Source organism: Rhamphochromis sp. 'chilingali' (genome assembly GCF_963969265.1).
Source record: "Rhamphochromis sp. 'chilingali' genome assembly, chromosome: 8".
Taxonomy (NCBI): domain Eukaryota; kingdom Metazoa; phylum Chordata; class Actinopteri; order Cichliformes; family Cichlidae; genus Rhamphochromis; species Rhamphochromis sp. 'chilingali'.
The window spans coordinates 33,814,709-33,831,646 of record NC_137935.1 but is presented as its reverse complement, the minus strand read 5'-3'; the positions used below and the strand labels follow the sequence as shown (position 1 = coordinate 33,831,646).

Below are 16,938 nucleotides of genomic sequence, written 5' to 3'. Positions count from 1 at the left end.
TTGAACAAACTCACAGAAAACGAGCACTGCTGTTCTTTATTCAAGCAAGCATTTACAAGAAAGTCAAGTGCAGTCACAGTAAGTAAAACAGTTTGTTTGTTTTTGGGGTTTTTTTGGGTTTTCTTTTTCTTTTTTTTTTAAGGTGCTCAGCAGATATCACCAAATATAAATCTACAGATTTTATTGCATGTGTCAAGTGATGCTGCTGCACTGTGTCTAAGCTCATAAAGAGTACAGCACAATACCAGTCTGGGTTCAGCCTGAACATTACAAAAACTACACTACAGTAAAGCAAATACACAGGTTACTTACAGAGCTTTCAAACACACATGCTTACGTTGTAAGTCATCAGAACACAAGCAGGACACTGAACCCGTGGCTGGTTGTGTGTGACTTTGGTCCCATCAGATTCCCATCTGATCGACAACTTTAATAAAGTCTCAGTGACAGGTTGTGCTGTCTGTGCTTTATGAGGGATCTCCAAATCGACACAATAACTCACTTATAAAGGCATCACTATCAAACACTTCTACAATAAAGTGTTTAGTTCTTATGAAGTCCAAAAGACATAAAAAAAAAGCTTCTTTATTCAAGTAGTAATAAAGCATTACAAATCTCGCTAATCCCTTCATCATCTGTGACTTTAGTTTGGCATTATGAGGCTGGGATTCCCAAACACATCTTAGCACTCACACTCCTACTTAAAACTAGCGGCTACAGATAGCACTGCCACTTTAAATGGGCACTGAAGATTCATTCTTACTCCATCACCTGGGGAACTTTATCTGTTCTGTTTAAAAAAAAAAAAAAAAAAAATCTGAGCCCAGCCTCAGTCGGTGTAAACTTGTTGCGTTAGTGTTGTACTGGTCTCCTGCCTACTTAGTGTGACTGAAACGTCTTGGCTAAGTCCTCCAGTACAGACATTAACTTTTGTTCCTCCAGAGGGGAGCTGTGGGTCCAGGCCAAAGGCAGGTGGGTGGACACCATCTTCCGGTCTGTTGCAAACAAACACACACACACACACACAAACAAACACTAATGTTAACATGATGGGTTGCACTTACAAAAACTGTTGTGTTGTCTAACCAATGGTTTGATTTTCATGTCAAATAAAACTGATTTCAATTGTTTATCAGGGGGAATATGAAATTAAATCAGCCTTCATATAACCTGTCGTGGAAAGTCAGCACATATCCAAACGCCAGCCTGGTCTTACCCTAAAAGTATCCTGCACCCCTTTGACCAGTGGTGCTAAACTGTTCATTGATTTGTTCATGCTTCTCCTTAAATGCACACCTTAATTTTCTCTCTGTGAGTGTACACATTCCTCTCACTGAAAGAGATAAGTGTGGCCTCCAGACACTCTTAATGCCCCCATGCCTTGCTCTTCTTTGACTCAAGCTAAAACCCATCCATCCCTTTGTTTCTGCTTCACATTCAGCTTCTTTGTCCTTTCTCTGTAGCAGCCAAAATACAATGTTGACTTCATTGGGATTTTTTTCCACTCTCATTTGTTGTGCCTCTCTTTGTTTCTTCATCAATTTACACTATATTACAGTCGCCTTGATCCTTTGGCCCTGGATAAACACAATTTATCACAGTAGACTGATGTTTGCACTTCTAATTCAAACAGGAAAGTCAGCATCAGACTGAAAAATGGCATTCCTTATGGGAGAGAGGAGTGTGTGTGTGTACGCATGTGTGTGTTGGGAGACGGTTGTGGTGGTTATGTCACGATCCCATCGACCTTCTAGTGTCTCCCAGTTCTGACCTGTGACATAAAAACAATCACAAAGGAAGTCACACTTGGATATACACCCATAATTCTGTAAAACAAATCAAAGTTTGCACTCTGTAATAGAGAAAATGCACAATTTTCACCTCACCTGTGAACTGATCAATACTCATCACACCTACGCACACAAACATGTGAGTCCAGGTGCAGAGTCTCCCACTGATAAAAGCCCAACAGGTCAGAGGGAGTCTATAGACCTGCTGGCTCCTTCTAATGGATGTGCAAGTTAACATGGGAAGTAACATGGCTATACATCTAAACATTTACACTTGTGACCACAAAGGAGAGATCGATTGCTCCTCCTCTGTCTGCACTCTGCGCTTCTTGTCACAGAGACTCAATTAGAGGCTGACAAGCTGAATGTGAGATGTGACATTGGGATAAATCATTGGAATGGCATGGAAATGTGTCCCATAGAATAGATGAATGCCATTGCAGTCAATCCATCAAATGATACCCTCATGGATACATGAGGCCGAAAGATCATATTCTTGACTCTGGCATCTACACTGATGGAGACTGGATATTTAAAACGTAAATGTCTTGATAATGAAGGTTGGAAGAGAACCTGAAAATGGCCAACATTTATTTGTCACCCTTATTAAACAGATGTTGGCCTTGGATGCAAACCAGCGGATAACAACCTTGGAGCTTCTCTGGCATCCCTTTTTCAACCCTGGCCTCTCTAAGAGGTTCCCATGTATTGACACTATAAGAGAACACAGAAGCAATCTCCAGCATTGCTTCTTTGACCCTGGGCAAACGTGACAAAAACACAAACTGAGGTTAGAAAAGGATATTAACAGCAAATTACACTGCAAAAATTAATTAAGCTGCTCCAATAATGATCACTTTGGCTTTTGTTTTTCAATTTTCAATTAGGAAATCAATCAATAAATAAATTGGATAATAATTGTTGTTTGTAATTCTTTATAAATACATTGCTACTGTTTAGCCTCCTAGTAGACATACCTGTGTTATAAATGTGGAACTCCTCTGATTTTCAGAAAATGTGACCTCAAGTCAAGTTCACTGAGATTTTCAGTAGACGAACCATGGTATTGATTTAAAAATTCTACGCAATCACAAACTTGGGTGTCCACAGCACCCCGCCATACACCAAACTCAAAAGATTAAGAGGTGTTTTTTAGTTTTTTCATAAAGATTACAACACACAAATAACAAAAATGGCAACATTGTTATTTTTCACAATGCTATTTTGAGGTTATCTAATGTAGTGCAAAAAAACAAAATCGAACAAACCCAGATATTAATAATTAAAATAAATAAGGTATATACTACATACTATATAAAATTTTCGTGGTCCACTATGGTGTCAATGAAGAGAATGAAGGAGTTAAGTCATTTTTATATGACCAGCTACATAGCCATAGAGTGACAACATGCTTTTATGACAGCTGTGAGTCAAATGAATTTTAATGACCAGAGAGCAGAGGGAATAGGTATGGTAGTAGCAGTGCATGTGTTTGTGTGCACAGAGGGGGGAAAAAAGATTAAGATAGATAGATAGATAGATAGATAGATAGATAGATAGATAGATAGATAGATAGATAGATAGATAGATAGATAGATAGATAGATAGAATTTTTTTTCAAACATGCAAATATAATTGAAATAACAACAGAAAAAAACAAAAAACAAAACTTAAAAATCATCAAGTTTTCATGTATATATCTATGTCTACAGAATGCGTGTGCTCGAAACTTGACATTAAAACATGTCAATCAAAAAAATTGTGGGAAAACTGATTATTTTGTACTGTTCAATAGTTTGGACATTCCTGCAAAGAAATCTGCTCTACTAAAAAGAAGCTTTTACTGACCATCAGTCATAACATTGGTTCAGGAAGGCTCAGCCAGAGTGTTTGTGAGACTGAACAAAGGGTAGAAAATCCCCATCTTGGAAAAAAACACATGAGAAACAAATCAGGTGTCACAGGCTGGGTCTCCGACCCAGCACTCTGAGTTTTCTTTGTATTTTTTGATATGTTATTAGTTTTTGTGTTATTTCCTATTTTGCCTTTAGTTTAGGCAGTTATTGGTTATTGTTCCTGGGTTTTCTATGTTTTGGGGTTTGGTATTTATTCATCACGTATTAGGTCTGTTAAGTTGTGTTGTCATGTTTAGTTTTAGTATTTCCTGTTTTATTCTGACAATGTCATGTGTTCTCTGTTAATTGTATTTAGCTTTTCTCTCCTGGTCCTGTCATTAGGTTTATGGCTGTCAGCTGTTTCCCCATATGTTTCCACTTCCCCTGATTCACCTCATGTCTGTATTTAAGCCTTTTGTTTTCTTCATGCCATTGTCGGGTCGTCTGTTTATTCTACCCTAGTTCTAGCCTGGTTCTGTTTATTTTGACCTCAGTCTTAGTTATGGTTTTCGCCTGTTATTCATCATTAGTCTTAGTCATAGTAATTGCTGGTTATTTTCCATCACAGTTATAGTTTAGGTTTTGGTCTCAGTACCGTTTAGTGTTTTTGTTTCTTAGTGTTTTGTCAGTTTATTTTGGTTTCCTGGTTTACACTTGCCGTCATCAAATAAAGGATCACTTTTCTGCTCAAACTTTCAACTACTCGTTATCATCTGCTCTTGGGTCCTGTTTCCACACACCTCAGCGCACCCCGCCGTAACATCAGGGAAACAATCTGTTCACTCACAAGTTAAAAACAAGGTTAAAAACAAAGTTTAAAAAAAAAAAGTGAATTTAAAAAACAACAAAACTCCCCCCACAAAGTTAGAAAACTCAATAAACGCCTGCCGTAGGCCACCACAAAAGCAGCGCCAACACGTACACCAACACCTCAGATATGTCTGAATTTCAAAGTATATGAGGTGGCAAAAGCTCAAGCAGGCAGTTGTTACCATACCATAACTTATTTATACAGCACTTTAAAAACAACACAGTGTCAGTTACCCACTGAGGCCATAGTCAGCAAATAAAAATTAGTTTTTAACCTGGATTTAAAGACCAGCACTGAAGTAGATTGCCTAATGTGAAGAGGACGAGCATTTCAAAGCTTCAGGGCCACAGTAGAGAATGCTCCTCTAAGTTTTAGCCGTGATTTAGGGACTGAGAGCAACATCTACTCAGCTGACCGGAGTTAATAAGGAGGGACATAGGGCTTCAGCAGATTGGACAAATATACAGGTGCGAGACCAGTATTTTTTAAAAAAGCTGTAAAATAATTTTAAAATAGATCCTAAATTCAATTGGAAGCCAGTTTAAGGAGGCCAGAACTGGAGTAATATGCTCAAATTTTCTTTTACCATTTAAAAACCGTGCTGCAGCATTTTGCACCAGTTGCAGGCATGGCAAAGTGTCTTGGCCATGCCCTATTAAAAGGGAGTTGCAGTAATCCAATTAAATTAATTACAATTTTAAAAAATTAGAGCCATCTATGGCTTTCTTCCAGTTGTTACAGCAAGTTGCTGTCACTTTTGGTTTTATTATTATGAAAATATTATTATAAGTGCAGTATGTATGTCTAGTTTGAAGAGTGCTGTCAGACAACAACCTTTCTCTTCAAGGCCGCTAGGGACATTTTGTGAGTGTGTGTATGAAAAAGTGCATCTGTGTGTGAGTGCTCCTTGGTGGTATCTGGCACCAAAGCAGTCCCCTCCAGCTGCAATGGACACAGGCCAAATCCACACATACGCACACCCCATGCAGCACATTCATCTCACTACTGTTCAATACACAATTCAGCTGTGCTATTCTCTCTGTCTTACCAGTTTACATTCCTAAATGGAAATCTTGATCATTTATTTTGGATTTTTGTGTTCATATTACAGTTTTTGCTCGTTGCTTGAACACTATAAACCCATGCTTAGACTAAAGTAACACAACTTGAAGCTTTTGTTACCATACCCCAAACACATGTACCCATACCTTAAACAAAAGTGCTGCTTTGCACTCTGGTTGCAATTATGCAACACACTTACTCCTTTATGCAACACACATGGTCCTGCATACTACACTCTATTTCATACATAAGACACTTCGTTCAAAAATGAAATTTCAGGGTGCCATTTGGAAAACACATGTATCCAAAATACAAAACACATCGGGTAATTGCAACCACTCAAATATACACCTGAAGGCACTTACTTGCAAAACTGAACACCAATTAGCCAGCCACAAAAAGCCCTCAGTTTAGCCAATTCAAGAACTTTGCAAGCATGGATGGAGGGAGAGCAAGAGGAAGAGGAGGAGGAGGTCAAAGAGGCCATGCACGGACCCATATTTCTGATGATATAAGAGCAACTTTGGTGGACCATGTCATCAACCACGGCCTGACTATGAGGGAAGCTGGGCAGAGAGTCCACCCACATCTAAGCCGCTTCACAGTGGCATCTGTAATAAGAAAATTCGACTAGAAAACAGGTCTGTCTTCATCTCACTGCCTTCTACTCTACTCAGATGGTTTTCATAGTACTGTTCTACAGTTACCATATCAAGTGTACAGGGTATTGCAGGGTGCTAATGCTCCTTTTGCAGCCAAAGTGGTAGTTTCTGTGAAACATACCATGATTACTTATATTGAAGTACAGTGTTGTACAGTGGATGATACAGTATATACAGTGAAGTACTGTAAGAAAAATAAGCAAACCGATGACAATATGTGGTTGTATTTCTCTAGAATGACTCGAAGACCTTCTGGGGGAGGACGCCAACGCCTGTTCACACAACGGCAGGAACTTGCTGTTGTGGACCTAGTGAGGGCAGACAATGCCATCCGTCTCCACCAGCTACGACGGAAAATACTTGCAGACAGGCGAGTGTTCAGCAACATAGACCATGTGAGCATCACCACCATCAGACGCATCTTGGGTAAACACAGCATCACCATGAAGCAGCTCTACAGAGTCCCATTCGAGAGGAACAGTGACAGGGTCAAAGGACTTCGAGCTGAATATGTACGGGTACGTGTAACTGTCCCTTACATTTACAATAGAGTATTGGTGAAGTCCAGTAGCAGCTGAATATGTACCATATCAGTACCACATGGATCCATTCTGAGAGCTACACAGGTACCTGTGTGATGGGGTGAGGGTGCTGTATGTGTAGCACTGTAGTACAGTGATATGTTCCCCTTTTTTTCAGAGAATCTTGGCCATGGATGGAGCTGCACAGCCTCATGAATACATTTTCATTGATGAAGCTGGATTCGACCTGAGCAAAACAAGACGACGGGGTCGTAATGTAATTGGCCAAAGGGCAATTGTGCACGTCCCAGGGCAGCGCGGGGGAAACATCACATTATGTGCCGCCATATGCCTTCGAGGGCTTCTGCACCATCATGCAATACTGGGTCCATACAATAGCCAACACATACTCACATTTCTAGATGCTCTCCATGATATAGTTGTACAGAACAGACCAGATCAGCCCAGGTTTGTGGTGATATGGGATAATGTCAGTTTCCATCGGGCTGCTCTGGTCCAGGCCTGGTTCTCCAACCAAAGTCAACTTGAAGTGGTATGCTTGCCCCCTTACTCACCATTTTTAAACCCTATAGAGGAATTTTTTTCGGCTTGGAGATGGCGTGTATATGACCGCCAACTACATGCCTGCATGCCTCTTCTGCAGGCAATGGAACAGGCCTGCGGCGACATTCAGGTGACAGCAATCCATGGATGGTTTTGACATGGAAGAGGATATTTTCCCCGGTGCCCAGCGGGAGAAGACATTGCTTGCGATGTTGATGAGGTCCTGTGGCCAGACCCCAACAGACGGCGGGATCCATGAGCCCACGTATGCACAATTGTCATGATTTTTTGTTTACAGTATAGTGTTTTTTCTATTACTGTATTATGGGGTTTTTTTTGTTTTGGTTTTTTTTTGCTTTATCTGAATTCATGGTACTGCAATGTACAATATTGAGTAGGTCTATTTGCTTTTTTGGTTGTTTGCAAATGTGTCTCCTGAAAATATGCCTTCTGAATGAACAATGGAAATCAAAGACTGCAGTGCTTTATATAAAGTAGACTAGTGTGTTCCTCCTGCTCTGTAAGTGTTTGCATATGATGCAAGTATGTGTCATTTTGTCAACAGAGTTACATTTTGACAAAGGAATGTTAGGTTTTGATAGCAGAGTTTAGGTTTTGAGAGTAGAGTTTCAATTTGGTGCAGATGTGAATGGTATATTTCCCAGTGTTGTGTCATGTTTACTTGTGTTTAGGGTTTTGGCACAATGAGCAAAGTTTTGCAAAATGTGTTCAGGCAACGGGCAAAAACTGTAAGGGGAAAAAAGAATTTTGCACTGTAAAACATACCCTGATAGAAACGTCCACTGGGGTTTTTGACAGCAGCCTCAGAGACAGACAGCCACACCACTGTGTCGGCGCCCTGCTCTGGGGTCCGCAGGCTGTCCTTCATGGATTGATGAAAGTCTGGCATAGCATTGGCCACTGCTGGGAAACACACACACACACACACACACACACACACACACACACACACACACACACACACACACACACACACACACACACACACACACACACACACACACACACACACACAGGTAACAGAGAGCAAATCAATTTAAATACGCACACAGATGGAATACATCTAATGCTTTTGTAAATTGTGTAAGCATTCGGATGTTACTTTATGTGAGTGTACCTGGAGTATCCACCCAGCCAGGATGCATGACGGAGAAGTGGATGTTAGTGTGAGTTTTTGCCAGCTGCTCTGTCATCACCACCTGCTGCCTCTGGAACACACATCATCAAGCACGTCTGAGTGCATCTAACATCCGTGTACTTCAATGATCGACTGTGAACGCCCGTCTTTGTCATGCGATGAACCACACCTTTAACACTGCAGGTGATACTTTTAAGTCAAATATCCAACTGCCAATCAGGGCTGAACCCAGACGTTTGCTCACTGGGTAAGTTTTCAGTTTTGAATTCTGGAATGCAAGTTTAAATTTTTAAACCACTGATATAATGTGGATCCTAAATCTATTCATAAATCATCACTTAATCATCTGTCAGCTATACCAAAGATAAATATGTTCTTTCAATATCTGATTAAAGACTGTGCTTAAAATTGTCATATTCTGATACATAGATACAATGACCAGAAGACTAATTATACTCTTCTTGTTTTCACTCATTTTCAAACTTTTCAAACTTGCTCGGTTCCTGGAGAACTCAGACAGCTGAAGGACGTTAAACCTGACCAGTCTTGTCAATTGTGACGAGCAGATGCTTCCAGTTCAGATCTTACTTTGTGCTGGGCGTAGACCATGGTGCCGTCGTAGCGGCCTCTCTCAGACTGCAGGTTTCCTGTCCTGAGCTTCTGCACCAGCATTCCACCTGATGACACTGTGATCTGAACACAGGGGAATGAGAATTAATCTGTAGACACCCCCCCCACCCCAAATATTCACAAGTTTCCTAAAACCCAATGTTACAGCTCTAAATGCTTTGTTTAGTGAGCAAAAATGTACTGAAACCAGATCACAAATACAGAAACCGAAATAAACCACACTTATCCCAAATCCTCTATTATCACTACAACTGCATTTAATCCTGCATTAAGTGTTGCCGATCTAGTATTTTATTTGTCATTGTGTTACTGCAATGTTTACTTGTGCGAATCCTTGTTCACCTATTAAATAGCCCTCATGCAACAGCTCGGACTCATTACCTGATTGTTACACTGTCCAGTTATGTTGGCCAGAGCCTCATATTTTACTGACTGTTTCTGAAAACAATATACAATACTGTGCAAAACTCTTGAAACACTCCTCATTTCTTTTTGTTTTGCTTACAGGGACCGAGACATTTCCTGTCATTTTGAAAAGTGGTCTTGAGCACAAGTTCTTCAGCATTCTGAACTTTTTCTTTGGACATTGGCTACTTTTCCACACATTTTCACTCTAGGCTTTGTAGATGAGCATTTTTAGAGGAGTGTTTTTGTTGTTGTTTGTTAAGCCACTAAACAGTGAAATATGAATCTTTCAAGCAAAAAAATGCAAATAACACAAGGGATGAACCAATGTTGTTGAACAGAATGATTTTAAATTGCATCTTTTGACATTTTCTTACTAGCAGCTTGTCAATTAAAAAAATAATGTTTGCATTTTTTAATCAAATCTACAAAAAAGTACAAGTGTCCAGAACTGAGGAAGCTAGACAAGTAGAGGACAAAAGAAGTGACAGGCCTAAAAGATGTAAAGCAGTATATTAAGTCATGTCTTTAGGAAACAGGAGAAAATAATCTAGCAAAGGTCTGATACAGGACCTGAGGAATGCATCTGGGGCTTCAGTTCACTGAAGCCTCATCAGAGGTGGTATCACAGACTGTCAAAAAGCCATTCTTAAAGAAGGGAAACTGAGGGAAAAGGCTGATGTTTCATGGTGGGATCATATTGACAGACAGTAAAACAAAGAAGAGCTTTGAATGTCCTTTAAGAAACCTGGAGAACTATTGCTTAAAACTACTTAAAGAAATTAAAAGAGAGCTTGCCAAAGAGCATTCAGGCTGAGTCCGAGAACAAAGGCAGTCATATCAAATACTAACTTTCCAGCTTGTTAGAATTTTGCACAACTGAGGCCTTATATACTTTATTTGGATGTATTCTGGCACAAGGTTCAATAAATCACCTACCTATGTCCCATTTTCCAAGCAAAATATAAAGAAAGGGGTGGTGACTCAAGACTTTTGCACAGTATTGTAGGAGTGAATACTTTATGTGGACCGACAGTGAACATGGGTTGAATGATCAGACTCACCACTCTGGGGTCCACACTCTTCTCCAGCAGTGGAATGAGACTCTTGGTGAGAATGTAAACCCCTGAAGAGGACCAAACATTGAAGTACAAATTAACTATCTTCCATTTTTCCCTTTCATCAGACTGGTCTTCATACCTCTTGTCTGATCTTTGACTCACCCAGGACATTAGTAGCAAAGCTTTTCTCAAGCCCCTCTGCATTCAGATCCCTCTGGCTCATGATGGCACCCGCATTATTGATCTAAAACATATCAATATATGATCATTCAGTGGTCGCAGTTGCCAGGACCCCCCCAAAAGACTAATATGTTGCTCACCAGTACATTAAGAGACTTGTACTTCCTCTTAAAGCCCTCAGCAAACTCCCAGACCTTCTTGGTCTCAGACAGGTCGAGGATATGAACATAGACCTCCTGTAATGACGCCAGACATTTAGCAGAATGAATATCAATGTCAACTCTGGTGTAAAACTAAAGGTTGTTTGTGCAAGTCTATCTTGTTGATGAAAAGAGAGTCACACTGTACTTTATTTCCAGTCTCCTTGACAATATCAGCCCTTGCCTCCTCAGCTTTGTCCTTATTCCTGCACACCATGTGGATCGTTCCACCTGTGGCAAAGATATAAAGACATAAATCATGGTACTAGCAATGGAAATAAGCAGTTGAATACAATGACAAGATAAAGAAGGACCTTAAAATCAACCTTTTCCTGAAAAATTGAATGAATACTACAATCTTTAAATATAAAGTGTGAAAATGTGAGAGTGAATGAATAGTGGAATTGTAAAGCACTTTGAGTGTCTAGAAAAGCGCTATATAAATGCAATCCATTATTATTATTATTATTATTATTATTATAAAAGTCTTTTAAGGAGCATCAATGTGCTTTGTGGCCACTATTTTGGAACTGTTTGCTTCCTTAAAACCTGCACTTGAGAGTTTTACTCGATTGTGAATGTACTTTGTTTTATTATTACTCATATACAACCCCACTTCCAGAAATTTAAGACTTTCCTCATTTTGAATTAATGACAGCAACAGTCCCCTAAAAAAGTTAGGAGAGCGCAGCAAACGGCTGGAACAGTAAGTGGTACTAAAAACAGCTGGAGGAACAGTTTGCAACTAACTAGGTTACTTGGCAACAGGTTGTTACATGATTAGGTATAAAAAAAAGAGCATCTTAGAGATGCAATTACTCTGAAGTAGAGTTCACCAATCTGGAAAAAACTGTCTGAAAATTGAGGAAAAATTTGAGAATTATTTTCCTCAACATAAAATTCTAAAGTTAACTATCTATTCATCTCCAGTACATGATATCATAAAAAGATTCAATGAACTGGAGAGCGAGATCTCTGTCAACAAAAGCAGTGCTGGTCAAGTTACTTGAATATAGTAATTTGCTACTAATTACTGATTACTTAGGGTGACCAACTGTCCCCTTTTCCCCGGACATGTCCACTTTTCACGTTCTGTCCGGGGCTTCTGGGGGGGATTTTTGAGATTCATAAAAATGTCCGGGTTTTCCTGTATTCAGAGGATCCATGTGTGTGACGCCATCCCCGAAACTGCTGCTTTGTGAGCGCTTGTTCTGCACTCATAGACGGGACAGACAGCGCGCACCAACACGCCTAATGATGTTTAAAAGATCCCAAAGCACAAGTGCATCTTTTCAGATGAACTGCAAAAGAAATTTCTCTCGTGCCGGCCATAGCTGGACTGGCCATCGGGCATTTGCGCAGTGGGCCGATGGTGATTTTTTGTTTTTACAGCCGATGGTTTTGTTGTTGTTGTTGTTTTGTAACGGTATAAACAAAGAAAGGTGGTGGATTGGCCAGATGCTGGCCGGTGTGTAAAAATAACTCAGTTATTTGGTGGTGTCTATGGCGGAGCTTCCACAGGGGCCAGCAGGTGGATGAGTGTCAGGTGAACTGAACTTCGGGTAAGAAGTTGCGACTTGCAGTCTATCTGGGTCAGATATAAACCAAGTTCAGGTGTAGTTTATTTTTGTTGTGCTGACATTTTACAGTCAGTTACAATAACTCGTACTGCGTACTAGCTAGCATGACGGCATTTCTATACAGCTGGGTGGGTGCTATGATGTTACTGATAGTGATATGATATCGGTTTGGATATGTGGTGAGAGGGAAACATGAAGATGAAACCAGGAGATGTCCTTACTGGATCATCAGAGCTGAACAGGTGATGGAGAAACAGGTTTGCCTTTTAGGTGACATGAATGAGTTGAAGGGAAGTTATGATCTGTTTCTGAGAGACAAATAACACCAGGATCCTTTTCTATGTAGCTGACAGCTGGTAACTGTGCAGGGGTGGGTCTAGCAAAGTTTTGCCAGGGGGCCAGGTAGGGAAAGGGGGGCTCAAAGAAATACTTTTCTTTCTTATTCTCATTTAAAATGTCTTGCTTTTAAAAAATAATTATCTGAAATGTATAGAATTCATACATATACCAACAAGACTGTGTACATCACTGTCACAACAGCGTTTGTTTTCATTCAAAGGCTTTATGGCTTATGGCTCCTATAATACCTGGTGGGCCGTTCTCTAGTCAAAATGCCCTGGTCAATTTTTTGTCCCAGTCCAGCCCTCATACCAACCCAGTACTGGTAATTTTTAATGCAGATGAGGCATTATTTCCGTACCATTATTTAATTCCAGAGGTTTTTAAGTTATTTTTTTGCACTTGTTGACTTGTAAAAGCCTATATGACATATTTTATTTCACAATTAATTAACCGCACAGAGAAGGCATTGTTTAAAGTGTCCTCTTTTTTGGAAATCAAAATATGGTCACCCTATGATTACTTCTCCAAGAAAGTAATGCCATTGCTTTACTAGTTACTTATTTTCAAAAGTAATTAGTTACTTTATTACTTAGGTACTTTATTACTTAGTTACATTTTAAAAACATGATACACAACCTGAATACGTAATAAAGCAATAGACCTTTCAGCCTAATTCTGTTTTTTCTGCAGAATCTGCAGAATCCATCATATAAAATCAAATCAAATGAAAAAGTCTCTTTTTAAAACTTGTTTTATTAGTTTTAAACTTTATGCACATTGCATCAAGCAAAAATTAAATTATATGCAACTGTCTTTGACTTGGAGAAATTCTTTAACCTTTAAACCTATTTTCTACATATTCCAGCATATAAAATATTTTTTTTGTGTGTTTACACTCACTCTTTCAAATAGATGCAAGTAAAACAGCAAAAAATAAATCAATCAAAGATTCAGCAGCACCAACTCCTGTCACCCTTAAGTCTTCTTTCACCTGTTTAGGAGGAGTGGGGTGGGTGGAGGTTTGCCCGGTGCTGCAGCGGTCATGTCAGTGGGGGGATCCGGGGGTTTCTTTGTGAATTTCACATTCCCTTGACACTGTGCTAGGTGCTTTCTCAGATTAGAAGTTTAATTTTTCGCTGTAGAAAGAAGTTTTCTTCCCACGCAGAGTTTACATCAGACGCTAATGTTTTTGTCACTTTTTACAGAATCAAATTCAAAGTAATGTCAGTACTTTCAAGCTTTAAACACTGCATGGTTGTACTCTCTCCCGCACTCCATATTATCCATTGTTGGTCTACACACGTCTGTTGCTGCCATGGACTTGCGTGCTTGCACGTCATTGTCACGAGACACTCTCCCAAACAATATCACGGTTTAGTAACGCAGCGTGCTTACGGGAAAGTAACAGTAATCTAATGACTTTTTGGAACAGTAATCCCTTACTTTACTTGTTACTTTAAAAAAAGTAATCAGATTCTCTGCACAAAAGACAAGACATAAAATTATTATTGGATGTTAATCCTCAGGCCCCCAAGGACTGCATTAAAAACCGACTTCATTCTTTCGTGGATATCAGTGGATCAGGAACACTTCGAGAAATCACTGTCTATGATCACAGCTCACTGGAGGTTAAAGTTCTTATCCAGACAATGTCTTTTTCAGTGAAGGCCTTGCATATTTCAGCTTGACAATGTTAAACTGCATACTGTTACAACAGCATGGCTTTATAGTAGTAGAGTGAGGGTTGTGAGCTTTCAGACCTTTTCCCAGCTGAAACATTTGGAGCATCATGAAAAGAAAACACAGTCACTACACTGTGACAATCAACTTTTATGTGGCGTGTGGCTGCCATCAAATTCAAAATCTTATTTATCTTAAAATTATGCATCAGTTTAAACAATTGATGTTTAAATATTTAACATCTGTATTTATGAGATTTGCAAACCATTACATTTTATTTTTATTTACATTTTACCCCAACGTTTGTGTGTTGTAAAACTACAAAAAAAAAAATACTTGAGTGTTTTTTAGTGTTGGAATTGGAATTTTTAAAAAATGTGGAGTTGGGCCTTTTATGAATTCACAGATCCATATGGATATGCATGTTGCTTCTTTCTCTCAGCGATTTTACTATGTGTTGCTTTCCTGTCTGCCATGTTTGGGCTGATTTGTAGACAAACAGGGTTGTAGGTGTGGTACCTCTCTTGGCGATGGCCATGGCAGTGGCTTTTCCGATGCCACTGTTGGCTCCTGTTATCATAAAGGAACGTCCAGCCACAGACACCTCCAGGTCCTTCTCCACAAACCGCTTAGACGCTGATAAGAAGGCATTCCTGTAAAACATCAACACCTACAGCATTTCATATATATACCAGCTGCCTGCTTATTTGCTGCTGCCATCAGATTTAGCTCTGCCTCTGTGTTTGAGGGGTGAGTGTTTGAGATCATCCTGCTGACTGTAAATGTCCTCACAGCTTTACTGTACAGATACAATGAAGGAAAGTGTGTGCCTGGCATCGTCTCTGTCAAGGAGAGGTTTGGGATGAGAGTGATGGCGGTGACAACAGCAGTCATTTATGAGTATGCGTGTGTCTAAGCGTGTGTGCCACCAAGGACCTCAATTCCCCCCATTGTTAAGGGCGGTCAAAGTGGGGCATAAAGGGGACAGGCAGAGAGAGAATTACTGAGGTTAAATGCCTGCTCTGTTCGATGGTGTCATGCAGAGAGCTATTAGTGCAGGGTCAGAGCGGGTTGTCGGGCAGCTCTCTGGGAGAATAAGATAACACAGAACAAAGGAGAGAAGGGAAACAATCACGAAAGCACCTCTTCAAAACACTTGGCTTGCTGTGTACTGATGACGAAAGGCATCTCGGGGCTGCAATAGATCACATAAGACTGATAAAGCTCTTAGAGCCCTGTTATTGTTCAAAAACTGAGTTATGGTCCTACAAACCTCTTGCTTAGTCACTATAAAGTGTACACTGATTCACAAATCTGTGATGTTCAGGGGTCTGTTGCTAAAACCTTCCATCTGTGATCATAAACCACGACTTAAGTCTGCAGCCTCATTTTCACACTTTCAAATGTCAAACATCAAAATTGATCATTAAGATAATACTGTAACATAGTAATACATAGTGTGCTGTAACATTTACAGTTAATTCACAGAAATGTACGTTCACTTTAACATTAGGAAGCATTTAGCAGCAGCCACCCCCTAATCTATTCATACTTTACACTGCTTTCAGTGGGCGTTTCTTACTGTCACTATGGTTTTGAGTAATTATAGTTTTGTATTTTCTTATTAGTTTTTATTTTTATTTCTTTTTTTAATTCAGTTTAATTTCAGTTAGCTTCCAGAGTGTTTTTTTTTTTGTTTCAGTTTACTTTGTATTGTTAGAAAATGCTTGGTTTTGATTATTTTTTTATTAGTTTCAGTGTTAGTTTTAGTCTTTATGAATTTATTTTATTTACACCAAATGTCAGAGGTAAGGGTTATTCAAATCAATTTAGATATTACAATATAAACAGAACTTTTTGAAAACAGTCGACACAAAAGCTCTTGCACACACCCGAAGCCTCAATAAAAACGTCCATCAAACCCTCATCAGGCAGTTTGTGATACCAAAGTTTACTATATTAAACTTTAATTAGTTTGAATGCTTTCAAAGGTCTGGTTATCATTTTTATTTTAGTTAACGAAAAAGGTTTTATTCACATTTAAGTTGATTATAATAAGCTGGCTATAAATAGTTTACCATCAACTTTCAGTCATTCAGTTATAAGAAAAGTCTGAGTGCTGATCCTCCACACAAACACACACACTACTGAGGATGCACAGCAGGACAGTCACAGACTCTCTCCGGCTCCCACAGCGCACACACAACAGGACAAATGTCTTACCTGGTGAACTCAGTCACTCCCTTCAGGAACCAGGCGGAGTTGCGGTACAGAGACATGTTGCTGCTCTGGAAGCCTCTCGCTGTGCGCCGCTCACTTCTCCAGCTTTTACCGTGGACCAAAACCACGTGTAGCTCGTGAATAAACATTAGCGGCCGCCCAGCGGCAGCACTAAG

General features: G+C 39.7%; 2 protein-coding genes across 3 annotated transcripts; one reads left to right on the top strand and one right to left on the bottom strand.

Moving 5' to 3' along the window:
• Nucleotides 1–44: 44 nt before the first annotated feature.
• On the bottom strand, nucleotides 45–16,911 carry dhrs12la (dehydrogenase/reductase 12-like a; the record flags this gene model as incomplete). 2 transcript variants are annotated; one of them, XM_080888669.1, is made up of 10 exons in its annotated part: nucleotides 45–995; nucleotides 8,092–8,229; nucleotides 8,444–8,534; nucleotides 9,053–9,157; nucleotides 10,564–10,625; nucleotides 10,723–10,804; nucleotides 10,881–10,976; nucleotides 11,089–11,171; nucleotides 15,062–15,195; nucleotides 16,766–16,911. In XM_080888669.1, 10 exons carry the CDS (start codon nucleotides 16,909–16,911, stop codon nucleotides 880–882), a joined length of 1,053 nt encoding a protein of 350 aa, XP_080744795.1. In that variant the 3' UTR covers nucleotides 45–879. The 2 variants fall into 2 exon arrangements, with proteins under 2 accessions (XP_080744795.1, XP_080744796.1); XM_080888670.1 differs by having other exon boundaries at nucleotides 8,092–8,226; nucleotides 16,766–16,883.
• Nucleotides 5,619–7,998, top strand: LOC308400742 (uncharacterized protein). Its single transcript, XM_080888671.1, has 3 exons — nucleotides 5,619–6,738; nucleotides 6,920–7,294; nucleotides 7,406–7,998. Exons 1-3 carry the CDS (start codon nucleotides 6,343–6,345, stop codon nucleotides 7,460–7,462), a joined length of 828 nt encoding a protein of 275 aa, XP_080744797.1. The 5' UTR covers nucleotides 5,619–6,342; the 3' UTR covers nucleotides 7,463–7,998.
• Nucleotides 16,912–16,938: the final 27 nt, after the last annotated feature.